This window comes from Saimiri boliviensis, chromosome 12, assembly GCF_048565385.1.
Source record: "Saimiri boliviensis isolate mSaiBol1 chromosome 12, mSaiBol1.pri, whole genome shotgun sequence".
NCBI lineage: Eukaryota > Metazoa > Chordata > Mammalia > Primates > Cebidae > Saimiri > Saimiri boliviensis.
Genome location: NC_133460.1, coordinates 12705761 through 12733594, shown reverse-complemented (window position 1 = coordinate 12733594; position 27834 = coordinate 12705761). Strand labels below are relative to the sequence as shown.

At 53.2% G+C, this 27834-nt stretch overlaps 1 protein-coding gene across 9 annotated transcripts in view; it reads left to right on the top strand.

Moving 5' to 3' along the window:
• Window positions 1-27834, top strand: part of KATNIP (katanin interacting protein) — a 226564-nt gene that overhangs the window by 193878 nt on the left and 4852 nt on the right. For all 9 annotated transcript variants that reach the window (XM_074381905.1, XM_074381899.1, XM_074381900.1 and 6 more), the window contains 9 exons: window positions 1052-1774; window positions 3020-3225; window positions 5607-5685; window positions 12747-12924; window positions 17475-17640; window positions 21662-21819; window positions 23386-23450; window positions 25183-25293; window positions 27318-27457. In XM_074381905.1, the coding sequence (XP_074238006.1) occupies window positions 1052-1774; window positions 3020-3225; window positions 5607-5685; window positions 12747-12924; window positions 17475-17640; window positions 21662-21819; window positions 23386-23450; window positions 25183-25293; window positions 27318-27457 (1826 nt within the window). The remainder of the gene's footprint in view (window positions 1-1051; window positions 1775-3019; window positions 3226-5606; window positions 5686-12746; window positions 12925-17474; window positions 17641-21661; window positions 21820-23385; window positions 23451-25182; window positions 25294-27317; window positions 27458-27834) is intronic.

Genomic DNA, 27834 nt, shown 5'->3' with positions numbered 1-27834 from the left:
GGAGGTTAAGGCTGTAGTGAGCCATGATCACATCACTACACTCCAGCCTGGGTGACAGAGTGAGACCCTGTCTCAATCAATAGCATTTTTTCTTGATTATAAAAGTAGCAGAGGCTGGGCGTAGTGGGCATACCTATAATCCCATGTACTCAGAGGGCTGAAGCAGGAGGATCCGCTTGAGGCCAGGAGGTCAAGGCTGCAGTGAGCCTTGATCACACCACTGCACTCCACCTGGGCAACAGAGCAAGACCCTGTCTCTAAAAAAGTAAAAAATAAAATAAAAGTAATGCATGTGGGGAACTTTAAACAATCAAGCTGCAAAGAACAAGATGAAAGTCCCCCTGCTCCCCACCCAGAAACCAGGAACAACGCTATTAACATGGGTGCATGTCACCCATACCAGGATACGCCGCATTTAAAATGCGTATCTGTCTTTTTCCATTTAGCATTCTTCTACGAGCCTTCTACCTGCCATTAAATTGTCTTTGAAAACACCGCTGGAATCACGTGACTGTGACAGGCTCCAGCACAGACCCTCTTGTTGCTGACTCAGACGCCCCGGGCAGCAGCATAGCCCCCGGTCATGTGGGTTTCTACAGCGGGGAGCGACTCCTGGCAACGTTTCTCACACAGCCAAGTCGCCTTCCCTTGACTCACACGATGATTGCATTCTTAGAAAATTCTCTCTGTGAAAAAATACTTTGTGTTTTTGCAAAAACAACCAGATTCTGGAGTTGGGTGGTCACAGACAATTTTTTTACCCACCTGAGTGCCCCACAGGGCAGTCAGAAGCTGTGTGGGACAGGAGACCAAGCTCTGAGCCGGGGTCCCCAGGCAGCACAGTATGGTAATGTGCCTGGCCCTTTCCATCCAATGCCAGGAGGCCTCTTGGCTAAGGAGACAGCCAGAAGCTACAGTGCTGGTTTCTGGAGGGTCACCCTGGAGGTGGCCCTGCCTCGCTGAGAGCCACCATAGGCGACAATCTCTAATGGTCCTCACTTCCACGAGTGCCACACTCACAGACCTCCCTCTTTTGTGTCCTTTCTTCCAGAAGACACCGGGTCTGCCAGGATGCCGTCACGGTCAAGGTGGCACAGTGAGCAGGAGCACACACTGCAGGAGTCGTGGACCTGCCTCAGTGCCTTCGACCGCTCCCACCGGGGACGCATCTCCAACACGGAACTCCCCGGTGACATCCTGGATGAGTTCCTGCAGCAGAAGAGCAACCGGCACAGCGACCTGCCACCCTCCAGGAAGGGGGAGCTGCCAGGGCCGTCGAGAGGGCAGGATGGCTGCTCTGGAGAGACAGACGCCGAGGGCGACTTCAAAATCCCCGTCTTGCCTTACGGACAGCGCTTGGTCATTGACATCACATCTACCTGGGGGGACAGACATTATGTCGGCCTCAACGGAATAGAAATATTCAGTTCCAAGGGCGAGCCGGTGCAGATTTCAAACATTAAAGCGGACCCCCCCGACATCAATATTTTACCAGCCTATGGGAAAGACCCCCGCGTGGTGACCAACCTCATCGACGGGGTGAACAGGACCCAGGACGACATGCATGTCTGGCTGGCCCCCTTCACACCCGGCAGGTCCCACTCTATCGCCGTCGACTTCACGCACCCTTGCCACGTTGCCCTGATCAGAATCTGGAACTACAATAAATCTCGGATACATTCCTTCCGAGGCGTGAAGGACATCACCATGCTGTTAGACGGCCAGTGCATCTTTGAAGGAGAAATCGCCAAGGCCTCGGGAACCCTGGCGGGAGGTACGGCGCGTCTGTACGAAAGCGCTCAGAGCCCCTGGCTGCCGCTTGCCGAGGGCCCATGGGAAAAAACAGACCAACTGGCAAGCCAGCAACAGATCCGTGCTTTCCTTCTTTCCTTCTTTCTTTTTTCTTTCTTTTTCTTCCTTCCTTCCTTCTTCCCCCTTCCTTCCTCCATCCATCCTTCCTCCCTCCCTCCCTCCCTCCCTCCCTCCTTTCTTCCTTTTTCTTTTCTTTTCCTTCCTTTCTCTCTCTCTTTCTTTCTTTCATTCTTTCTTCTTTCTTTCTTCTTTCTCTTGCTCTGCACAATAGCATGATCTCAGCTCACTGCAGCTTCATCCTACTGGGCTCAGGTGATCCTTCCATCTCAGCCTCCTGAGTAGCTGGGACTACAGGTGCGTCAACACTCCTGGCTAATTTTTGTATGTTTTGTAGAGACAAGGTTTCGCCATGTTGCCCTGGCTGGTCTCGAACTCCTGGGCTCAAGCGATCCACCCACCTTGGGCCTCCCAAAGTGCTAGGATTACAGGCATGAGCCCCTGTGCCTGGCCACAGACCCGGTCTACTCTTCCCCTCCCACAGCATGGGTGTGCTAGGCCTGACCTCATTCAGCTCCTCCATAAAGCACCTGTCTTGGCCCGGCCCCTAGAGCCTGAGTCTGAGATGGGGCATTCTTTGGCAGGTGACTTATGGAGGGCGTGCTTCTAGGAGAAACCTGGCGTTGTGAAGCAAGGATATAGTTTCCAGGAAGCCCAGCCTCGGCCAGATCTCGAGGGAGCTCTGGAACATAAATTTCAGGTCTTTCCTGCCTGAAGGTGAAGGAGCAGGGCATTAGAACCCCACCTACCAGCCGCTCATTGCAGCCAAGTCTTCCCAGGTTGCGGGTGTAACTCCCACACCCTTCTAGGCAAGGCACTCCGAGAAGAGGACCCACCAGGGTCTGGGTGGGGTACCGCCAGCATCTGGCATAGTGCCCCGCCCACACCAAAGAAATACCACTGGCCTGATGACAGATCACAGGTCACAGTGATTCTCATGAAATGAGATCCCTTCCTTAGGTCCGTGTGATGCTTATGGTCCGTGCCTTCCATCTGCAAATCTGTGAAGACTAATAAGGCTCACACGAATCAATACCAGTTAGGAGTGTGCGGGTGTATAGCACAGAAGTGGGTGGGTCTGGGCTCTTGATCGACACATCACTGGGATGTGGAGTGAGCTGACCCATCTGTCGTCTTGGTAACCCATCAGCCCCAGAGCACTTTGGAGACACGATCTTATTCACGACCGACGATGACATTCTCGAGGCCATATTCTATTCTGATGAGATGTTTGACGTGGACGTGGGGAGCCTGGCCAGCCTGCAAGACGAGGAGGCTCTGAGGAGGCCCAGCACGGCCGACGGCGAGGGCGACGAGCGGCCCTTCACCCAGGCTGGCCTGGGGGCCGATGACCCGGTAGGCCTGGAGCTGGGGAGCTGTGGGGAGACCCCCAGATAGGTTTCTTCCCCCAACTCCAAGTAGAGCAGGGAGAATGAAGACGGATATCCTTGAAGCTGCTGGTGCCACTGTGTTGACACGTCCCATTTTTCTACTTCATTTTTTTTTGGTCCTCTATGTCATATTTCATTTTCTAATTATTTTTATTTATTTATTTTTTTTTTACCCAAAGTAAAGAAAGTATTCAAATTTTAATCAAAGCCAGGGGAAATGAGCTCTGTGTCGTCTCTGCGATTCAGAGGTTGACAGTCCCGGGGGAGTTTTTGCTTTGGGTTGGGTTTTGATCACTCACTGTTGTATTTGATGAAAGGACCAGGAATGCTTTTCATAGGCAGAGTTGCAGTTAAAATAGGGATCCTCATAGCCACGGATCCCTGAACGCATAGCGTCATCCAGGCAGGGGACACAGCGTTCTTGTTTCACCCTTGTGGCAGCCCTGTGAGTGGAGACTGTTAACGTTGCCATTTTGGAAACTGACGCTCAGACAAGTCAAGTGACTTGCCCAGGGTCACGTTGTGACCCAACCAAAGGTAGAACGTAAATGTGTGATCCCACAGTTTATGCTTTTAATGGACAAGCAACTCATTACTGTTGATATTGTTTAGAGATAGGACGTCGCTCTGTCGCCCAGGCTGCAGTACAGTGGCATCGTCACAGCTCACAGCAGCCTCAAGCGATCCTCCCACCTCAGCCTCCAGAGTAGCTGAGACTACAGGTGCACACTACCACGACTGGCTAGTGTTTTTTTTTTTTAATTATTTTTTGCAGAGATGAGGTCTTGCTATGTTGCCCAGGTTGATCTTGAACTCTTGGACTCAAGCGCTTCTACCACCTTGGCCTCCCAAAGTGCTGGGATTACAGGCCTGAGCCACCACACCCAGCCGGATACACAAATCTTTTAAAACGAGAGATGATCTCAGGGCCAGTTCAAGTCAGGACCAATAGGAGAAAGAGGAGATGGTTAAAGAGGGTGGGGGAGACGCAGGGACAGCAGAAGCCACAGGCGATGGGGCTGAGCTGTGGGAAGGCCATGACCGAGACAGGGCAGCCACATGTCCTGTGGACCCCGCGGTGTTCGTCGAGGACTGTGCCCCACAGCCAGGCAGAGCGGGGCGTGGGGGAGGCACAGGCAGCTGGGGAGTGTGTGCCCCTCCCCACACCTAAGGAAAGCAGCACCAAGAGTGGGGAGCCCCTTGGTGCCAGTCCTGATTTTTACAGAAGCCAGAAAGCTGGATTTTTCTGTAAAAGCTCTCCATTCAAAAATATTGGCAGTGAATTCAGACGTTTTCAAACCTTCTCTGGGCCACAAGCCGTGCCTGTGCTCAGTATTCGACCCAGGGGCTCCAGGTGGGGGTCCACCCTGCGCTTTTCCATTTGCCCAGTGTTTTCCAAATGACAAAGGCGCTTGTCGGGGACTCCGATGGGCTCAGTGCTGTGAGGGGCCCGGGGGATCACTCGGTCTGTCTCATGGGAGACCAGCGCCTTCACTTCATTGTGCACCTCAGCTTTCCTGGCTGTGAAGCAGTAAAGGCTCTTTTGCCTTCACTTACGGTGCGAAGAGACAATGAGCAAATAGTTGATACCTAAGGCCCAAGAAGGGTGTGGCGGCCCACTGTTGACTGCCTGAAGACCAGGATTTTTTCATCCTGGCTACCTGTGCAGATCACTTGGGCGGCTCTGTAAAAATGCGGGTGTCCGGGCCCCACCCCTAGAGATTCTGCCTCAGTGAACGGCCCAGGGTAAGAACCACTCTCTTTGGTTTGAATTCTTCCTCTCCTCCCTCCCTCCTTTCCCTCCCTCCCTTCTTCTTTCCCTCCCTCCCTCCTTCCTTTCTGCTTCCTCTCCCTCCCTACTTCTTTCCCTCCCTCCTTCTCTCCTTCCCTCCCTCCTTCCTTCCTTTCCTTCCCCCTCCCTCCTTCCCTCCTTCCCTCTCTCCCTCCCTCCCTCCTTCCTTCCTTCCTTCCTTTTCTCTCTTCCTTCTCTTCTTCCCTCCATTTTCCTTTCCTTCCTTCCTGTCTTTCTTCCTCCAGCTCAGCACACAAATATTTATAGGTCTTCCCTGTCGGAGGAAATCTAAACACCTTGGCTGTTAGCATCAGGCTCCTCCCCTGTCGGTGAGAGCAGCAGCAAGCATCCCAAGGATGCAGACCCCAGAGGGTCAGGGTCTGCCTGTATCACTGGTCCCACGAGTTCCGCAAAGGCAGAAAATCCAGGAAAGGACATAGGGACTTACCTGGGCACAGGGTGGGCAGTGGTATCTGGAGGAACAGCCAGCCAGCTGTGTGGGTTTCACTAAAACCACCCCCCTTTCCTCTGCTTCTCCCCCAACCCGTGTGCAGGTCCCCGAGCTGGAGCTCCCATCTAGTCCCCCTGTCCCCCAAGTCACCACGCCAGAGCCAGGCATCTACCATGGAATCTGTGAGTACCTCTCCTGGAGCAGTGTCGGGTGGGAGGAGGACCTTCCAGGGTCAGGGGGAGTGGTGACTACTTGGCACAGGGTTTCCCCGGACAGTCGGGCAGGTTGGACACTGCACCAGGCCATGGGGCAAGTGGAGGCTGAAAGCAGCCTGCGCTCAGCTCCCTGGCCCTAGCAGGGCCGCCCCACTCCGGAGGAGGGGCATCTCTTTACATTTTGCCCTCCCTGAGGGGCATTTTTGCATTTTGTATGCAGACACCCTATGTGTTAGCTGTGACCCTGACACAGAACAAGAGGACATGAGCGCCTGAAGAGACCCACAGAGTCTCTTGGTGCAGTGCCTCAAGCTGTCCCTTCCACCTCCACTGAAAAGCAGATGCACCAGCAGAGAAAACCTGCAGCCACCCTGCCCCGGGGGTGGGGGCAGATGCACGGGCCCAGGGTACCAGTACTTCTCAGAAAAAGTCGAAAATCTGGAGTCTTATGCGAAGTCCAGATTCTCACATGTTGGTGATGAATTTCCTCCTGTTTTAAATATCACATGAGCCAAAGAAAACACATATTGTGTATGTGGCCAGCCGGCTGCCAGTTGGTGACCTCTGAGCTAATCCCAGGGGGTTTCTGCTGGGCCTGTTCATTACCCTTTTTTTTCCATGGACCCTTCTAGCCAGTTCCTCTGTTCACCCATGCGCATCCACGCCTGCCCTCCCCACCCTGGGCAATCTCGAGGCCCAAGGTCACTGCTGACTGTGACCCCTTCCCTCCTGCACCCTGCTAATCAGGTTCCTGGCAGCCTCGCTTTCTGCTCTCTCCTGCCCCCGTGAATGTGACCCACTTCTACTTTATCTTCTGAGAACCAAAGATGTGACGCTGCCAGGATCCCCTCTCCCCCCTCCCCCAATCCTCATTTCCAAAATGAAGCTGGAGCCTTTCAGAATCCTGGTATCAGCCCTTCCTGTTCTCCACCCCACGCCATCTCGGGAGTCCACCCGCAGGCTTCTGTGCAAGCCACAGCTTCTGCCACAGACGCCTTCCTGCTCCATCTCTGCCTCCTGAAGACGGCCTGTCGCTGGCTGGGTTCCCTAGACGCACTCCTAGATGGAGTTTACTGGGATTGCGCTTGTCAGGGAAGGTCGGGAGGCAGAGGGAGCAGCTGTCCTGCAGTGCAGCCACCTGGACGCCTCAGCCTGCTCCACGGGGAGCTCGGAAGCTGGGATGGTCCTTTGGGGTCATCTTGAGTTGAGTGAGGGGCCATGTCCTTGTCTGTCTATATCAACATGGCACTGGCTCTGGGCTGCCCCTGGGGAGGAGGGGCATGGCTTTTTATTTTTTATTTTTATTTATTTATTTAGACACAGCCTTGCTCTGTCGCCCAGGCTGGAGTGCAGCGGTGTGATCTCAGCTCACTGCAACCTCCACCTCCCTGGTTCCAGAGATTCTCCTGCCTTAGCCTCTCGAGTAGCTGGGATTACAGGTGCCCACCACCACGCCCAGTTAATTTTTGTAGTTTTAGTAGGGACGGGGTCTCACCATGTTGATCAGGCCGGTCTCAAACCCCAGACCTCAGGTGATCCACCCACTTCAGCCTCCCAAAGTGCTGTGATTACACGCATGAGCCACTGTGCCCGGCCTGGCATGGCTTTTTGCAAGGAGACCCTCTTCAGCCAAGGGCAGCCACAAGCCAAGAGCCTCAGTGGTGAGCTGCCAGCCGTCAGCACTTCCAGCCAGCAGAGGGCTAAGTCTTTGTGGGGGTGGGAGGTGGGGTCTGAGCTGTGCCCTAAATGGGCTCCACATCCCTTCCCTTAAAGCCCTTCTGCAACCCCTTCTCCTCCCCCGGAGTCTTCTCTATCATCCCCTGGGAAAATTCGTCTCTCCCTCACCCACTCCAAAAGCACCGATGAGCTCTTAGAAAGTGCCTGAGAGGAGATTTTCATAGCCCCTTCCATTCCAAAGCCCTCTCTCAATTACTTGGGAGTAGCAGCAGTTTTAAAGGTCGACCTACCATTAGGCAAGAGCCTGGATTGAGGCTGGGTTTCGTCTCCCAGCCAGGCACGGTGCTGGGCTTCCTCTGCCTTATCTTGCTGGAACACTCCTCGCTCTGTTTTCCTTGAGATCAGGCAGCCGAGGCTCAGAGAGATGGACTCACCTCCCTAAGGTCACACGGCCAGTACGGAAGCTGGGAGCGGAAGCCCACGCACCCCCCCACACTAGCAGGTTGCCTTGGGACACCACCTCGCATCAGAAGTCTCTGTGCAAGAGTCGGTGTCCCCGCGAAGCTGTGAGGTCCCAGAACACAGCCACTGTTTCTTATTCAATTTGGTTCTCCCCTACGTCGGTCAGGACTTCTGTGTGTGTGCAGGGCACGAACAATGGAAATTTAATTCAAGCTGAGTTCCACAGAAAAGGGAACTTACTGGCTTATGCAACTCAAAGTTAGGGGTCGTCGGTTTCCACAGAGCTGCACTCAGTTACGAAAATGATGCCGTCAAGACCTGGTGTCCGTCTCCCTCTCTCTGCCTTCTTTTCGTCTCTTGCTGTTCTCCGGTCGTTCTCCCCTTCGGCACCGTTCACATGGTGCGTCCTGGAAGCTCCGTTTATGCCTCCTTTCTACCCAGCAGTCCCAGATGAAAGAGATCTTCTGTTTTCCTGAATTTCAATAGGTCCGACAACTATCCCCGAATTAAGTCTCTGGGCGTAGCTTGAGTCCTGGGCCCATTCTCGTTTGTGTTTATTTGTTTGCTGCTGCTTGTCATTCTTTTGAGACCGGGTCTCACTCTGTGGCCCAGGCTAGAGTGCAGTAGTGCAAACACAGCTCACTGCAGCCTCCAACTCCTGGCTCAAGAGATCCTCCCGCCTCAGCCTCCTGAGTAGCTGGGACTGTTGGTGTGCCACTGTGCCTGGCTAATTCATGTGTCCATTCTTAAGTCAGTCACTGTGTCTCACTATAGTGGGTAGGGTGGGAGGTGGGAGATGGAAACTCAGATTGGGTGGGCCTGGAGCATCAGCTACCAAAAACGGTGTGGGCTGAGCGTAGGGTGGTTCTCGAGCAGGTCAGAGCGTGGTCCCCAGAAGGAAAGCAGGAACGCTGGCCAGGCTGAAGCAGCCACTGTCCCTTTCATCTGATGATTTCCCCAAAGACACTGTCTGTTAATGGCTTTCCTGCTGAACCTGGCTCCTGGCCTTTTGCAGAGATGTTATTTCAGTGTCTTTGGGAACGTGGCCCTGGAGTAGCGCTCAAAGACCTTTTTACTGTAAGGCAAGTGTAATTTCTCTTCTCCTCTCCGTAGGATGGCAAAAGAGCCTCTCAACCAAGCACCCTCTGCCTCTGTCTTGAGGCCTGTGATTTCTGAATCTCTTCTCTCTGACCCTTTGGCTTTTTCCTCACTGCATTCAAAATCCTCAACCCACTTCACCACTCTGCAAGAATGGAGCACAGAGAGAGCTTTAATAAAGTGACCCGCGGGAATGCGTCGGGGTTGGTAAATACGGCCAATCCTATTAATGTTTTGAAAGGGGATATATGACTTGCTAATTTGCAGATGACACTAATTTTGGAAGTTTTGCAAATATCAGCAGTGATGAATAAGAAAGGAGCTGAGAGGGTTGAAGCATGGGAGAGAAATAACAAAATTAATTTCCATTTATATAAATACTAATTGATACACCAGAGGAAAATGAATATGGAACGTTGGATATTAGCTGGAAAAGGAGAGTAATCACTTTCAGAGCAGCCCCAAATTAGAAGGGATCGCAGTGCAGCTTGCCAGGCAAACAAAGAGATTGCAGGCTTGGGAGAGTCCGGGCCGCCATCTCTGTGTTGCCACAAAGGGAGGTGGCGTTTCTCCCTCACGCTGCTCTCCCTCATCAACATCCACAGCCTCCTCCACCTGTGGCCTTTCCGTCTCAGGAGCGGTACCCATAGCCCCTCTGTCACCTGAGTCAAAACTTTTTTTCCCTTCCTTCTCTATCCATTGAGTATCCTGGCAGTGCTGTCTCTGAAACAGATCCTGTATCTGTCTCCTTCTCCCCGGTTTTCACTGCCCCCAGCCTTATTCAAGCCGTCCTTCCTGCAACAGCTTCCTCCCTGGCCTTCCTATAAAATCCAGCTGAAGGGAGCTTTCTAAGATGCAAATCGGATCATGTTTCTCCCCTGCTTCAACATAGAACCTACCATTAGCTTCCCATGGCAAAGAGAGGAAAATCCAAACTTCTCGATACGATCTGGCCCCTGTCTAACTGTCCGATTTCGTTTTCTTCTACTCTGTCCGTTGGCCCCTTGGTTCCAAGCTGTGGGTCAAACTTATTCTCCTCTCAGCCTGGAGTGCTCTTCTTCCAGAAATGCAAAAGCTTGATGGGTCCCTTCTTAACACCCCTGTCTCAGCTCAAATGTTGCCTCTTCAGGGAGGTCCTCCCTGAAGTCACCTCTGCCCCTGTTCGGTCACTCCCTATCCTGTTGCTATTTTTTTCACAGTATTCGTCACCCTGTGAAACTGTAGGCTTTCTTTATTCGCTACGTGCTTATTGACAGCCTTTGCAAGAAGGCGAGCCCCTTGCGTTCAGACATTGTGCTCTGCCGTTCGTTCCCACAACTCTTATGCCAAAATAGGTTCTGGTACACACAGATGATGAATAAACATTTGTTGACCGTTGACTATGAATTTGGTAAAACAGTAGTTTTCTTTTGTCTCATCGCCTTGCAGATAGCTACTGTGTTTAGCATGACATTAAAAAGCAGGGGTTCAGTAGATGCCTGCAAGTCAATGGGACGCGAGAATCGTCAACAAAGCTTGTCGGACCTATTGGGTTTTCTACTAAAGACATTCATTGAGCATCTGCTAAGCACTGTTCTGGGCTCTGGGGCTACAGCAGTGAACAAAACGAGCAGAGTCCTGGCCTCAGGGAGCTTCCATCATAGCGGGGGAAACTGAGGAAGGCAAATAAGCATATCAGTGTAGGCTCGATTGTCGGGAAGCATTCAGTGCTATAAACAAGGCGGGCAGGATGAGGATGTGACGGGGTGAGCGGGGCTATTTGGGCTCTGGTTATTGGGGGGAGGCCTCTCAGGAAATGACACTGGAACCCTGACCCGGGCTGAGAAGGAGTGTGTCAGCTAGCTTTTGCTGGTGAACAAGCCAGTTCAAACCCCACTGGCTTCACACAACTACCGTGAATCGTAGTCATCATTGGCCTGGAATTCGGTGGCTTGGCTGGGCAGTTCTGGGTGAGCCGGCTTGGCTGGCCTCTGCTGGGCCTGCTCAAGTTCCTGATGAGCAGGGAGGTGGACCAGGAGTTGAATGGCCTAGGACATCTTCACCCACAGGTCTGGCGTCGGGGAGGCTGCCGGCCAGAGAGACGGCGACCGGGTTCGCTGGGCCGCTTCACGCGGCAGTCTCAAGCCACGAGCGCGTTACAGCCTCCGCTTGCGTGACGTGGGCCTCTGTCCCATTGTTCAAAGCAGAGTCGGGAGCGGGGAAATAGACTACAACTCTGGATGGATCAGCAGCAGAATCACATCGCAACAGCTGGGACACCAGCGGGAGGAGTTTGCAGTTTGGCACGTGACCGATGCGGCGCGAAGCCCTCGTACAGGGTGCCGTGCTGGCCACACGTTTTTTTCGCCTGCCCCGGAGATGCTCAGAGCCACCTTGGCACCGCCAAGGAGAAAAGGACCTGAGGGCTAAGTTACAAAAAGTATCTCGAGAGCTGACAGGGGCGTGGGAGATGAAACCACGCTCCAGGGAGGCCAGCTGACCCAGCCCCTCTTCCCGGCCACAGAGAAGCCCTTTCACCTCTCTGGGCTTCCAGTTCCTCGTTTGAGCTGCAAAGGGGTGGCACCAGATGACATCCCGGCTTCCTTCTGCCAGCTCTTCAGTGCTGGAATTCTGTGAACGCCGCAAAGAGTGAGTCTTCAACTCAGCTACCCAAAAGGGTGCTAAAATAAGCAGCAGATTCTCGAAGGGCAGAAGGGCTCATTGTGCTTGGTCTTGCTCTAATGAGAGACCATTAAGGAAGGAGACATTCCAGCCAATTACCTGACAGGCCTTGATCAAGAGATTCATTCCATTTGAGCCTCCAGGGCAAATGAATAGCACCTGGGCTGTTTTGCCCCAGGGCCACAGAAGGTCACTTCCAAATGGTCTCTGATCAAAAGAGGGTGGGAGCAGAGGCAAAAAGATGGAGGTATCATCCTAGGTCACTTCCGTTACTCCGAGCCCACGCGAATCCTTGTGATAGCAGCCAATTTGCATAAAATCTCAGTTTCCAGCACCGGGGCTTACTGATGTAACAGTCTCCATGTAGTTGCTGGTTTAATCATTTCCTTGGTACTAAGCTCCTATTGTGTGCCAGGCACTCTGCCAGGCTCAGGATACAGTGGTTTAGAGAAACCGATGAGGTTTCTCCCTCAAGGAGTTAGCCATCTGGCAGGACACGAGGATATTTATCGAATGATCACGAGATGACAGCGGTGACCAGGGCTTGGAAGGGGAAGCATACGGTGGCCTGGCAGGTTATCAGTGGAGGTTTGACCTGGCCGAAGAAGTCAGGAGGGCTTCTCTGAGGAAGGGAGCTGGGATCTGAAGGGTGAGCACAAGTCACCCAGGCCATGCGAGTTCTAGAGAGGGGTGACAGCACATGCAAAGGCCCGGTGGTTGGAGAGACAAATATAAATCCGAGAGAGACTGAAAGACAGTCTGGGTGGGGCCCAGGGTCCCTGGTGCACAGTGAGGCTGGAGGAGTCGGTGGAAGTCTGATGGGGAATGCATTGTTGGCCGGAAAGCATGGGAAGCCACTAAGGATGTTCAGTGTGGGGCAGGACAGCACAACCTGGTAGGCAGAGGAAGGCCCCAGGGCTGTGTGCAGGTCTAACCCTCATCCATGCAGCCTGCTGATATTTCCTGAGCACTGGCAGTGGCCTGGGGCCTTTAGGAACAGCGCAGAGACCTCCCACAAGGCACTTTGGGTCTGGGTTGAAATTGCTGGAATGCCGAATAGCATTCCTCTTCCCGTCGTCATGTTAGAGGTCGCCTGCCGTGCTGACGTGCCACTTCTCTTCCTGTTGCAGGTCTTCAGCTGAATTTCACTGCTTCCTGGGGAGACCTGCACTTCCTTGGGCTCACTGGCCTGGAAGTGGTGGACAAGGAGGGCCAGGCACTGCCCATCCACCGGCACCAGATCTCTGCCTCCCCCAGAGACTTAAATGAGCTCCCCGAGTACTCTGATGACTCCCGGACCCTGGACAAGTAAGTGTCTATCAGAAGCATTACTTTCCTGACCACGGGGTTCTGGGGACACTATTCTGTCTCTGAGACTACAGACTCAGACATCAAATAGAATCACATATGTCCCTCCCCTGGCCACCCTGTGAGGTCATGTGGTCAAGGGAAACCGAGGCTCAGAAAAGCAAGGTAGGAGGTGATTCTCCAGGGCCACACAGCTGGAAGTGTGGGCGGGATGCGAAGGCAGGTTCCCATGGTTCCAGACACAGCCGTGGTCTGCGTTTTCTTCTCCGTGCTTAGCAGAGTGCCTTGCACACAGTAGCTGTCTGTAAACCTTTGCAGTGGACAGTTCAGAGTTTACGCATGCATGACCCAGGCCTCCCAGGGGCTGAAAGCTCCCTCTCCCCTCCGTGAAGCTGGAGGTGGTGACTCAGGAAGTCTCTGCAGGCAGTGGTGGCTGCACTTTCCCCTGCACTTATCAGATTTCATAAGCCAAGGTTGGGTCAAGTCAATAAGGGGGTGGGCCTCAGATATAGCATCGAACCGTATGGACCTGCGACCCACAGAGCAGTACTCGCCTCCCGTGCTCTGCACAGCCAGAGGGCCTGGGCACCACTTGGAGGTGTGAACTAAGGGAGTCAGAGGGATGGGAGTTCAAATCCTGCCTCTGCCCCATGCCAACTGTTAGGTAACTTTCTTAACCTCTCCAATAATAACTGCAATGACAATAATAATAACTGATCATGTCACTGCCGGTTTTTGAGTGCTTATTACATGCCAGGCACTGGGCTGTGTAAAGCAGGTGACAGATGTTCATCCATTGAAGTCTCAAACAGCCCTTTGAGGGAAAAACCATTATCGGCCCTATGTATGCCGATGTAGACACTGAAATATGGAGAGGTTGAAAACTGAGCAGAGGCCACCCAGACTGGTGCAGTGACAGAGTCATGACTGGAATGCAGGTCTGGGGGAAACCCACAATCCACTCACGAAACCACTAAGTTATACGGTCTCCCCTGCCTTGGTTTCCTGATCAGTAGAGTGGGGACAGTCATTCCCATGGCATGTCACATTGCAGCCACATCCCTTGGCCTGGTGCTGAGCTCATGCGGAGTCGGTGGCAGGCTTCTCCCTGGTTTTCTATAAGGTGGCCCTGAACCGTGGCCTCACCCCCTGCTGCCATTAACTGCTCATGGGTCCCTCTGACCACCCCCACATCCTGACAAGTCACTTTGCTAAGTGTTTAGGCTTGGAGCCTGGAGACCTGGCTCCTGGTCAGCTGAAAATGTGATCACTGCACCATGAGGCTTGTGGGTCCTTCCCACCCAATCACCACCCCCCTGCCAGATTATCTGTCAGCAAATCCCAGGCCCGACAGCGTTTGCTCTTTAAGTATTTCAGTGTCTACCTCTAAACACTAAGGGATTTAAGAGAAAACATAATGCTGGTACCATTGTTATACTTGAAAAAGTTGCCTATGTGTGGTGGCTCATGCCTATAATGCCAGCACTTTGGGAGGCCAAGGCAGAAGGATCACTTGAGCCCAGGAGTTCAAGACCGGCCGGGGTAACATAGTGAGATTGTGTCTCTACAAAAGAAAAAAAAAAAGATTAGCCAGGCATGTGGCATGTGTTTGCAGTCCCAGCTACTTGGGAGGCTGAGGTGGGAGGATTGCTTGAGCCCAGGAATTCAAGACCAGCCTGGGCAACGTAGTGAGATTGTGCCTCTACAAAAACTAAAAGATAAAATGGGAGGCGTGGCATGGGCTTGTAGTCCCAGCTACTCAGAGGCTGAGGTGGGAGGGTTGCCTCTGAGTAGCTGGAGAGCCTCTGAGAGGCTGAGGTGGGAGGGTTGTTTGAGCCCAGGACTTCAAGGCTGCAGTGAGCCATGATTGTGCCACTGCTTTCCAGCCCGGGCAATGGAGTGGGACCCTGTCTCAACAACAAAAAAGAAAAAGTTAACAAGGATTTCTAAAATTACCGGATACCTATCAGATTCGTAGTTCCCACCCCCACCCTTTTTAACAGTTTGCTTATTGGAATTGAGATCCAGGTAAGGTCTACGCGTCGCGATTGCTTGCTACGTCTCTTAAGCCTCTTGTAATCTCTAGGTTCTCTTTCTCCTTTTGCCATTTTTTCTTGTAAATTATCTGTTGAAAAACCAGGTGGACGCGATTCTACTGGCTGCCTCTCTACGGTATTGTTTAGCCTGCTCCTCGCTCCCCAGTATTTCTAGTACATTGTTAATTACATCTAGACGTCTCGTCAGATCGAGGGTCGGCCACTAAGGCAAGACAACCACATAGCTGTCGGTGTGCGGCCATCAGGACATATATAACGGCTGGCTGTCAGCTCTTTCTGACGTTGGAAGCCAGTCATGCTGGCGAAGTCCATCAGTTCATTAGGGGTTGCAAAATGGTGGTATTTTGTGCCTACTATTCTTTTGTTTGTTTACTTGCTGTAATAACTGCAATGAAGAGAGAATTTCCCGCAATTATTTGACTGCTCTGTGGTGCGATTCAAATGGGAAAGGCAGCCTAAGTGCTCGATTCTCTCTCCTCCTTTCCTTTTTGGTTTTCCAAATAACCGTTTCTCTAGCATTGTCTAAAACATGTGTTTCTTTTTAGGAATTATGAACTTATGGATTTTAATATGACTGCATGTGAAGAGTCAAATTCATGGCAGTTTTTATCCCAAATGATGCTCAGATCATTCCCTCTTGGATGCTAGGAAGTCCTGAGTCCTTTTAAAAGAACAGTCACCTTTCTTGCCTTCTGACATGACGGGATGATTCAGGCTCATGTTGTATATTTCTTATCCCAGACCTGGAATCAGCCGTCTCTCCAAGAAGCCCTGGTTCCTTTAGTGGGAAATGGGATTTAGAGACCACAATCTGGCACTAGGGATGCTCATTGCTACTCGGCTGGTTGCTGTTTCTAGGCTTCTTTCTGGATAGAGCTGGGAATTCATCGAGATGTTCTTGAGAGTGTCTGTAGGGCCTTCTTTTCACTGTCAGCTGCAAATGCTCCAGCAGTTCTCTCTGCTCTCAGAATTGGGCAGGTTTGCTATGGAGGCAGCCCCATTTCTAGGACAGAAAGATAATTGCCTTTGGAAGAAAATAGAAGGTTCTCTAGTCGTCATCCTCAGTCAGCTTAGTTCCGCAGACATTCCAGGATGGAACTGCTGAATTTCCTCAGTTTTAAGATGCCAGCAATTGTCAGACACACCATCCATCATGTTAATAACAGCCTTTTAGAGAACAAAGAAATATTATCTCCTTGGATAAACACTTCGATTGTGAGATTTTATTCCAAATTCACAACTTTAAAATGTAAAAGGATACAAGAAGTTTCTTTTCAAATCTAGGAAGTGCGGCAGCAGGCCAGGTTTCTCCCAGTATAGCAGCTACAAGGCACCAGGAATCCAGGGTGTGGCGTGGGGAAGGCCCTGGAAAATGGGAGGTAGAGGGAGGCTGCTCAAGAGGCTGCCAGCTGGGCCCCTTTCTCCAGGACCAGGCCTCTGAATGGCAGTGCCAGACACATGGGCCAGAGCCCTGAGGACAAGGGCCTGAGCTGAGGCATGCTGGGCAGTCCAGGGAAGCAAAAGGCACAATTGTCCTTGGGACAAACACAGGCCAACTTGAGGATGAGCAGGATGTCCCAAGCAAGGGAACCAGAAGCTGGCCAGGACAGGCATGCAATAGGGCTGAGGTGACAAGCTCAGAGTGCTGGCTGGGAAGAGCACAAGGGTGCTGAGGGCTTCCGTGGGGTACCCAGACCATGGGGTCACAGAGCACGATCTGGCCAGAGCAGCTCCCACAGAGTCACCAAGAGCTGGAGAGCTCACCTGGTGCTTTTGTGTCTCTCTGCCAGCTTGGGAAGGAAGGACTATACTTCTTTTCAAATGTGCCAGAAACCAACGTAGCAAATTTACAGAAAGTTTGGAACTTGAAAAAAGTATTCACCTCCATACCCTCTGACCCAATTATGTTTTTCACTTTTGTGGCCTATCTCGTGGTCCTTGTCCTCATTTCTCAGCTTTATAATCAGTGTCCTGCCTCCTCCATGTGGCTGCAGCGTCCTCACGATGCCCCCTTAACCCCTGTGAAATTTACTTAACCATGTCCCGCTTTAGAGATCTTTTAGCTTGTTCTGTTTTAAGCTGGTATAAATAACACTGTAATGAGCATCTTGGTGCAGATAGCCATTCCTGTATGTTGAATACATTTTCCTTCTGGGGGAAAAAAAAATCCCAGAAATGGGATCACTGGGCTAAAGAATTCTGAAAAATGACACGTTTTTCCTTTTTTTAAAAAAAAAAAAACCCTGATGATTGCTTTTCTGTACCTTTAGCAGCATAGGCTATTTTTTTTTCCTTTTTAAAAATGTCTCATTTCATAGATGAGAGACGACTTCTGACTGTTATTCTCATCAGTCACACCTCCCGTTAATGAGCCTGATGCAGCCAGTGACAGGCAGGGGAGACGCCCTGGGGGGTGCGGGGGTGGGGGCCCCCGCTGTGATGCCTCCTGCGCCTACCGAGCCGCCCCCCGCCGCTCCGTCCCCGTTGCTGCAGGTTAATTGATGGCACCAACATCACCATGGAAGATGAGCATATGTGGCTGATCCCCTTCTCGCCAGGGCGAGACCACGTGGTCACAATCTGCCTGGACAGGGCTGAAAGCATCGCAGGCCTGCGCTTCTGGAACTACAATAAATCTCCCGAGGACACCTATCGCGGGGTAAGCCGGGGAGCAGCGGCCGCGCTCAGTCCAGCGTCAGGGAAGCAGCACCTTGATGAATGGCTGGCGTGGCAGCCGGAGAGGGGCATAAATCCTCCAGAACTTTCCAAACGGAGCTGGGGGCATTATGTCCAGGGAGGGAGAGAGCTGCCGTTTCCTTCTGCAAGTGGCAAATGCAGACTAAAGAGCTCAGGGCATTTCCAGGGAAGTGCACAGCACCGTTTCTTCTGGAGCTGGGGGAGGTCCCAGGCAGGCCCAGCCCCAGCTTGCCAGGGTCAGTTTTGGCCCTGAAGTCCACTGAGTGCTCGGGGGGCCGGGCTTCCGCTCGGGTTTCACGGGCATTCGTCGTGTCACTGGATTCTCACCCCAGCCAATGGGAGGTGGGCGTGACTGCCCTCGTTTCTCAGGGTCCGAAAGTGAGGTCCAGGAAGGTTCACTCACCCACCCAAGGTCACACAGCCGGAGTCTCCGCCTTGCCGGTCAGACCTGGAGCCCACCCTGTGATGTCCACGTGATGTTTCGCTGAGCGAAACATCATTTTTTTTTTTTTTTTTTTTTGCTATGAAAATATTTTATTAGGTCAAACTACTTGCTATGAAAATGCTTTAAAATGCAGGAGATGTAAAGACTCAAGTGTGTAGTGACAACGGCTATCATAACACTAAAAAAATTCACACTGCTTCCCCCTTTATCTAGAAAAGGAAGCTTCTAGGCTACCTCCTCCTCCTCAGCTGTGGCGTCTTGGCATTGCTGGTATTCTGACACCAGGTCATTAAGGTTGCTCTCTGCCTCAGTGAACTCCATCTCATCCATGCCCTCGCCCGTGTACCAGTGCAGGAAGGCCTTGCGCCTGAACATGGCTGTAAACTGCTCAGAGATACGTTTGAAGAGCTCTTGGATCGCTGTGTTGTTAGCAATGAAGGTGGCCGACATTTTTAGCCCCCGGGGTGGGATGTCACAGACGGCTGTTTTCACGTTGTGAGGAAGCCATTCAGCAAAGTAGCTGCTGTTCTTATTTTGAATGTTGAACATTTGCTCATCCACCTCCCTCATGGACATGCGACCTCTAAAAATGGCAGCCACGGTTAGGTAGCGGCCGTGATGGGGGTCACAGGCGGCCATCATATTCTTAGCATCAAAGAGCTGCTGAGTGAGCTCAGCCACGGTCAGGGGCCCGGTACTGCTGGCTGCCCCCGCTGGTCAGTGGGGCAAAGCCGGGCATGAAGAAGCAGCAGGGGGCTTCTGAGACTCAGTCTTGGTGGAATTGAAGAGAGCCTCGGAAGAGCCCTCTGGGCTTTCCCGGCCTCGGGTAACAATGAGTAAACGCAGTGCCCCCCAGTCAGGTGAAAGCCATGATGAGGCTACCAAAGGGCAGCAATTCAGTTAGGGCCCTGCCATCTGAGTCTCAGCTTGGACTCTACCAGCTGCGTAACCTGTGGCCTGTGGCCTGACTTCCCTGGGTTTGTCTCCTCATCACACCTGCTACAGGGGATTGGCGTCACCGTTGCCAGGTAAAAGTCGACAAAGTCAGGACTCAACCTCAGGCCATCCCCAGATCTGGGCTCCCCACCATGTGGGGAATTTATTCTAGAGCCTTAGGAATTGTGTTATGGAGCAGGGGTGGAGGCTCACGCCTGTAATCCCAACACTTTGGGAGGCTGAGGCTGGAGGATGGCTTGAGCCCAGGAGTTCTAGACCAGCCTGGGTAACACAGGGAGATCCCATCCCTACCAAAAAATTAAAAAAAAAAAAAATAAGCCTTGATGGCACATACCTATAGTCCCAGCTACTCTGGAGGCTAAGGCGGGAGGATCTCTTGAGCCCAGGTCAAGGCTACAGTGAGCTACGATCTCACCATCTAGCCTGGGTGACAGAGCGAGACCCTGTCTCCAAAAAAAAAAAAAAAAAAAAAAAAAATGATGTCTTACAGCAAGATCAGTAGCCCCAGCCCTCACTGTGTGGCAGGAGCTGAGCCAGCATGTCCCTCTGAGCAGGCCTGACCCCACCCATGTCTCTGTGAGCGCTCCACCAGGTATGACACACTGAGGAAGTCAGATATGTTGACATTAAAGCAGTCTTCTGCCTTAAGTTGTGCCACTGGGCCTTAAAATTCCCTTGAGCAAATCACAGTCTGTCTGGTAGAGCTTCTGTGACCTGAATTCACCATCTGGGGATGTTGGGCTGGGTTCCCATCTCACAGGTCTGGCCCCACCAGCCAGACAAAGGCTATCGTGGATGAGGTGGTGGCAGGGATGGACATGTGGCCTGAGACAGGAGACCCCCAACTGCAGTGCGATGGATGCTGTGACTTAGGTCCCACACCCTAAAAGGCTTTCCCGAGCACCAGGGGTCCCTAGCATGTGGTTGGAAGCCAGGGCCTTGGACTCCTGGGGATAGGGCTTCAAATCCCTTCAGTGGTCCCCGGTCAAATCGCTTATCCCCTGTACCTTCCTTAGCTATGAGATAGAGGTGGTGATAGAAGTTACCTCGAAGGGAATGAGCAGGGGACAGGTGTCCAGCTCTGCCTGGGGAAGTCAGGGATGCTTCCTGGAGGAGGCGTTAGCCCTGGAGGATGGACAAGGACTTCCTGGGCCTCTGCTTTGCTGTCACTGGATCCACCTTTGGGTGACTCTGGGGCACACCACGGCAGCTCCAGGCTTACATCGTGCTAGCTCCAAGCCTGGCAGAAGAGAGAACTTGCCTTTCCAAGCAAGCCGGCAAAACCCCAGGAGTCACGCTGATGGGCCTGGCTGTCTGAAGTTCAGCTCAGGGGGCCCAGGTAGGAATCCCCCTCGAGGAAGTAGATGGAGAGATGGAGGAAGACGGGGACCAGGTTCCCGAAGCCAGGGAGCTCCACCCTTCAGGTTTGCATATCCTGTAAGTGACTGACACAGAGGGGCTCCCAAAATGCTTAAGGAACGAGGGGCCCCAGGGGCACATGAGAACCAGGCCAGGGACCCTTCCTCCCTTCCTTTCTGCAGGAGGAGCTCCTCTGCCTCTCCCTAGGGGAAAGCCACCAGTTGGATCAGCAGCTGCACCCATGTTGCTGACCACGAAGGTATGCTAAGGTGTTGAAGAGAACCAGGCTTCAAAATCGGAAGTCGGAGAGGAGTGCTGGCTGTCGCCCCTCTCTGCGCATAGCCAGGTGGTGGCTGGGGCGCCTCAGACTCTGCCATTAGGACTTTGAGATTGACCAGTAGATCCTGGCCATCTGGCTGGAAAACTCTGGCTAGAACAGTGAGAGATGTTGGCTCAAATCCACGTGAATCCAACAAGCTCTTAGACAGCACCTGGCGTGTTCCAGGCCTCAAGGCACAGAGAGAAGTGGTCCAGCCAGAGCCTCTGCCATAACAGAGACCCAGAAGCCACTGGGGACGCGGCTAGGCATACAGGCCCAAAAAGGATGAGCTCAGTGCCGTGAGAAGAAAGATCAGGAAGAGGCCCGTCCTGTCCTAAGGGAGAGCTCCCCTGTCTTAAGGGAGGGGTACTGATGTGTGAGCCAGGGATTGAAAAAGGACTGATGGAGACTGCCATTCACCAAGTATACACTTTGTGCCAGGTACTGTTTAGGGCTCTTTACATAGGTTAAATGGACTGTGCCCATTTAACAGATGAGGAAATTGAGGCATGGGGAAGGTAGGTAACATCCACAGCTACTAGTAGTGGACATGGGAGCACCTGAGCCCTTGACCGGGCCCTTGACCTCCAGGTCATGCCACCCCAGGCCGCTGCAGCTGGTGAGGTGGGCAGGGCTTTGGCCAAGTCACGTGTCACCCCTGAAAGCTGTGAGCCAGAGAACGTATGCACACGGCCGCTCCAGCAGGGGACTTACCTGTCTCATCCTCTGCTACCTGCCCAGTGCCCGCACAGCACCTGATAGGGAAATGGACCCGGGTCAGGTGGCTCTGCGGAAGGCTCCCTGTGCTGAGCACAGCTGCCGGCAGCTCCGGCCATATCAGCACCGCTACTGTCCCCATGTCGCCTGCCTCCCCTCAGTCATGTTATTTCTTTTGTTTGCCAGGCCAAGATTGTCCACGTCTCCCTGGACGGCCTGTGCCTCTCCCCACCAGAGGGCTTTCTCATCCGGAAGGGGCCAGGCAACTGCCACTTTGATTTTGCTCAAGAAATCCTCTTCGTGGACTATCTACAGGCTCGGCTGCCGCCCCAGCCATCCAGGAGGTGAGGGGGACGTGGGCGCCACGCACAGCCCCTCCCAGCCCCCGGGCCCGCCTGCTTTGCCAGTTGCTCTGATGTATATACTAAAAGGGTTTTGAAACGATGATCAAACGCATTGCTTTTCAACCTCGTCATTTTCTAAAGCTCAGCCAAGCCTCACCGGAAGCCTGTGGAATGGACTTGCCTTGTCTGGGGACATTTGAGTTTTTCACAGTCTGGAGTGCTAAAGATTTTAAATGCTTCATTGCGCTTCCTGCTGGGAAAAGAGGCTACAGCCTGCCTCCATTCCAGAAATACCTGCTGGCCAGTTTGGGGAAGGGCCTCCCTTCTCTTGTTTCTGTGTTCCTGATTTAGAAAGCTTCAAAGAGAAAAATAGAGCTTAATATTTCATGGATTCACTGGGATTTCTTGGCCCCAATCTCAGCCGCATTAAGTTCCTAACGATTTGTAAATGCCACGTTAAGTTTACTCATTTAAACCCCCTGATGTCCAAACGCCAGAGGCCAAGCTCTCGGAACAAAATGAGTTTCCCTGCACTGTAGCGGGCTTGGCTGGTTGGGCGGGTCACTGCGAACAGTCCCTTAATTGTAACATTGCCCTTGAAACGGAAGAGAACCAGGCTAGGGCTGGAGCGCACTCACACTGGACCGGGATGGGGGCCCCTCGGGGAGGGCCGTGGAGGAGAGAACCCTTCCGAAGGACCTGCTGTGTGAATGCTTTGATGGGTCCTCTAGGGAATTCTTCCCACCGCCCTTTGACCTAGCCAGGATGATGCCCATTTTACAGATGTGGGAACTGAGGCCCTGGCTGGTAGACTCAGGCACTGAAGATCATGAGGCCGCAACCGTCAGGGTTCTGCCCGCCTTCCAGCCTCCTCTTACTTCCCTCTCCCCATCCTGCCCCAGACTCCAGCCCTGTGGCTGCTTTCTCGGGCAAACACCAGCAGCCTAGTGCCTTCCCACCTCGGGCCTTTGCTGTGCTGCTCCTCTGCATGGAAGGCTCTGCTCTGACACTTCCTAAGGCTGCCTCTTCCTGGAGGCCTTCCCAGAGCACTCCCTGAGGCAGCCTGCCCCACCCAGTCCCTCGCCCCGTCACCCTGTCCTGACTCTCAGCACAGCGTAGACCCTCCTTGCGTATAAAGGCATAGAGGGGCTGGTTAAGAAAAGGGGCAGTGGCACCAGACCTGGCATCCCAGCCCGGTTCTGCCACCTGCCAGCTGCATGGCCTTGAGCAAGTGGCTTCACTTTTCTGTGTTCCAGTTTCCTCATCCACTTCCCAAGGATCTAAAAATACCCACCTCCTAGGGCTGTGTTGAGGAATAAAGGAGTCCATTTTAGGAAAGCCCTGAGCCCCGTGCCTCCCTGGCACAGCACCCTGCTGGCATTGGCAGTGACTGTCATCTAGAGCGGGAACTCCACGCACGCAGGGACCTCATCTGTCTTTTCCCTGCCGCAGCCCAGGGAACGCTAAACTGCCACGTTTCTTCGGAGCCTGTTGCCTGGGGAGTAACCAGCTGGTGATTCTGGGCCGCCGTGAGCTTCTTCATGGTGCTGTTTTGTGCTTTTTCAGGCTGGACACAAAAAGCCTGGAGTGCCCGAGCATGGACTACGAGGCGCCGCTGATGCCCTGTGGCTGTATCCTTCTCCTCCCGCCCCACCAGCTCATCCCGGGCCCCGAGGCGGCCCAGCCAGGGTTTCAGGCGGCCATAGCCGAGGCAGCTGGAACTCCATGCAGGGAAACCAAGACAGAGGATGGGAGAACCCCTGGGAGCTGCTGGGACTGGGGCAGCCAAGCTACTTCCAGATCCCACTCCTGGCAGCTGAGGCTGGAGGGGGCAGCAGCCAGGACTGCAGCTGAGAGGGGCTAGAGAAGCTGACACTGACCCCAGCAGCTGGACTGGGGAGGGGCTGTCCTGGAACCAGCCAGGAAGGAGATGAAGATAGAAATAGCTTAGCACTGCAGGCACAGTGGCTCACACCTGTAATCCCAGTGCTTTAGGAGGCCAAGGGAGGAGGCTCACTTGAGGCCAGGAGTTTGAGACTAGCCTGGGCAACATAATGAGCCCCCATATCTTAAAACAAATAAATTAGCTGGTGGCACATGCCCATAGTCTGAGCTACTTGGAGGCTGAGATGGGAGGACCCCTTGAGCCCAGGAATTCGAGGCTGCAGTGAGCTCTGATTGCACCACTGCACTGCAGCCTGGGCAGCAGAGCCCAGCACTGTGGTACCACTAGCATCCCCATTTCACAGCTAGGAAAACGGAGGCACAGAGAGGCCCAGTAATTTGCCCAAGGCTACACAGGTGGGAAGGAGTAGGGCCTGGGGAGTGAGCCCAGGCAGCCTGGCTCTAAGGCCCGCTCCCTAGCTGGCCAGTTCCGGAAGCACTACCTCCGGCTACTCCATCATCTGGGAGCCGCCCTGCCCCTTTTCAGGCCTCCCACCCAGCCTGCTCCTGAGGTTCGGGGGGGCGAGCGGGGCACAGGGCTAAGGAGGGGCTTGATGCCCAGGCCTGCATGTGGGACTTCATCAGCAATGGCGGTCTCCCTGTCCCTGGTGCTGTGAGGTTCATGTGTCCCCTTCTTAGCCTCCTGTCTACTTGAAAGGGACGGAAGAGGGAGCAGATAGTCTATTCTTGTCATTTCACAACCAGGGAAACTGGGGCGCTTCGTTCAATATCATACAATGAGTTTGTGACATGGATGTTTCCCCAGCCTGCCTGCTCCCTGGAGGGCACCCTCTCCTCCCGTCCTGTCTCCTGGGGCCTGTGGAAGTAAGGCTTTGAATTCCTAACACACACATAGGCACATGCATGCATACACACACACACACACACACAAACACTCACGTGCACACTCAACATGTACATGCACACATACACACATGAACACACGCAGGCATGCACACACACATGAACACTCAAATGTACACACAGATGCATGCACACACACATGTACACAGTGCACACATGCATGCATACACATGCACACACGAACACTCACTTGCACATACATGCAGCACACGAATGCGCATGCATGCATACACAGGCACACACATGAACACTCACACTCACACACATGTACAGCACCCGCATGCATACACATGAAGACTCGTGTGCACACATGCACACACATGCATATGCACACACACGCTCGCACATGCATACACACGCACACACATGCATACACACACACATGCAGTTTAAGAAAATGTGATGCCAGCTATATTTCGATAGGCTCTAGTCTCAATAAGAGAAAAATGTTTTTCTCTATTTCATTAATATAAACCCAAAACAATTCCTCTTTACCCTGTTTTACTTTGTTCTGCCAAAAAAGTAAGCCGTCTTTTCCTTAACAAAGTGCCCCAGTCATTTTCCAGTTTCAGCTTCTCACCAGCTGGGGCGACCCGTATTACATTGGTCTCACCGGCCTAGAGCTGTATGACGAGCGGGGAGAAAAAATCCCCTTGTCGGAAAACAGTATCCTTTGTAGGACAGGAGCGGGCTCCACCCAGACTGAAGGGGGCACGGGAGGGTCGGGAACGGAGCAGAAATCTTCCATGCAGTGGGAAATGGCCCGCTAGGAACCAGAGCCCAGGCTTTGCTGATAGTCAGGTGCTGACCCTTGGGGGCGGGCAGCAGAGAACAGCTCCCAGCCCTGCCTGCTAAGACATCAGGAGCAGGAATTCCACAAACCAAAAACTCCTGTGGTCCAGTGAATTGAGAGAGGCTGCTAACTACAGCCTCCCTCTCGGAGAACCACAGATATTTTGGAGTTCTAAAGGCTCTGACAAGGTCTGCAGGGAGAAGCCTGTTGCACTGTGTTCAGCACAGTGTGTCCTGAATGTCTTAAGCATGGAACCCTCTGCTCATGGTATGTCCATGCCAGAATTTGCAAACTGTTAGCCCAGTGCATTTTAAAATGAGTTGCTAATATTTTTAGAAATCAGGAGGTTTCACGTGAAAACCCCGATCTCCGGTTTCCCTTGAGAAGTTGGCAACACAGGCCCTTGATTGTGCATAGCGACAATGGTTGGACCTGGTTATCTGCTGCCGTGGAGAACCCCCACTCCTCCCATTGTTATCTGCCAGGCCCTGAAACACGCTGTGTTTACTCGGGGCTCACTCTGTGCTACCTCATTTGCCCTCACAACTATCTTTTGAGCTGATTGCTCCTATTAGCCCCATTTTACAGATGAGGAGTCTGAGACACAGAGAGGTCGAGTAACTTGCCTAACATCACACAGCCAGTAGTCTGTGTCCCAATACCGGCCATTGACCAAGCACTAAGCTATCCTACCTCTTTCATGTAACCTACCTGGCCCCTCTTGGATCTTGAGTCTGTGATCCCTGGCCCACCACAGTGAGGGAAATACCAGGCAGGTCAAAACCCAAAGCCTGCCTTGCATCTGTCTGGGGTCCCTGGGTTCCAGTCGGATCCCTTCCTGCCTTCCCCTGATGCCACCACCCTCCTCAGCTTCGGTGAATGATTCTTGATTTTTTGATCATGATTAGAGACTCCTTGTAGCTATGAAGTTTCACTGATTTTGACCAAGAGGGCTCGCATCTGGTGCGCTGGGATCCTCGCATTCATTCCCAGAGCTGGAGGGTTTTGTTTTGTTTTGTTTTGTTTTGTTTTGTTTTTGAGACGGAGTTTTGCTCTTGTTACCCAGGCTGGAGTGCAATGGCGCGATCTCGGCTCACCGCAACCTCCGCCTCCTGGGTTCAGGCAATTCTCCTGCCTCAGCCTCCTGAGTAGCTGGGATTACAGGCATGTGCCACCATGCCCAGCTAATTTTTGTATTTTTAGTAGAGACGGGGTTTCACCATGTTGACCAGGATGGTCTCGATCTCTCGACCTAGTGATCCACCTGCCTCAGCCTCCCAAAGTGCTGGGATTACAGGCTTGAGCCACCGCGCCCGGCTAGAGCTGGAGGGTTTTATACCCATTTTGCAGATGGGAAAACAGGCCCAGGGTTGCCATGTGACTTGCCCAAGCTCTCTCAGGCCAAAACGGCAGAGGCATAGCTAGAAGCTGGATTCTACAGATCACATTAGCTGGGTCCAGCTGCCCTGGGTCCTTCTGCACTGGCCAGGGTGAGAGACTCGGCACGCTCCTCCCATGCCAGGGTAGAATCCAGCCACTGCCCCATTCCTTTCCCAGAGAAAACCTCCGCTGAGCTTGCCCTCCACCCTCCCAAGCAGAGCAGCGTTTCACGTCCCCACCTCCGGCAGTTCCCTGCAGGGCCTCTTTTTCAGCCGGCCTTCTGTGTGGTTTCCTTCTCTTTGTACTTGAAACTGACCACCCCTCCATACACACCCACTCCCCTTGACCCCGGCACTGCCAGTTTCCCGGGTACATGTCCAATTCAGCTGTCACTGCCCCGGATGCCCAAAGCGTCATGCTGCCAGCCCGAGTCCCCCAAGCCCCGCTGGCAGCCTGAGGGCGGCTGGCAGCTCTGAGCACACGGTTCTGGGTTATGGCAACTTAGACACCTCCTCAGATATCGCTGCCTTCCCTGACAGCGTGAACTCCCTGGAGGGTGTGGGCGGGGACGTCCGCACCCCAGACAAACTCATCGACCAAGTGAACGACACCAGTGATGGCAGGCACATGTGGCTGGCTCCCATCCTGCCGGGCCTGGTGGGTTCCCGGGGATTCTCTTTCCCTGGTCTCCGTGACACACCTTCCTTCCAGGTCAAGTGAATCTCGAACAAGCCAAGATGCGTGGGAGCTGTCAGAAAGGGTTAGGTCTTTGCTAACATGCCTGATGGGGTCAGCTCTTCCAGGCCAGCAATTCTTTCTCTTTTGTGAGGGGACACCAGGGACGAAGGGGGCCTCACGGGAATCTGAAGCCAGGAGCCCCAGTGCAGCTGCCTGAGAGCCTGGGCCTCCTCAGCCGCACAGGCAGCTCTGTGGCTCTCTGCTCCGCCGGGCCGGCTGTACAGTCACTGCCCTCTTCCTCTGCACGCAGCTCCCCGCACACTATTTCGGCTCCTCCCTACATCACCGGGTAGATG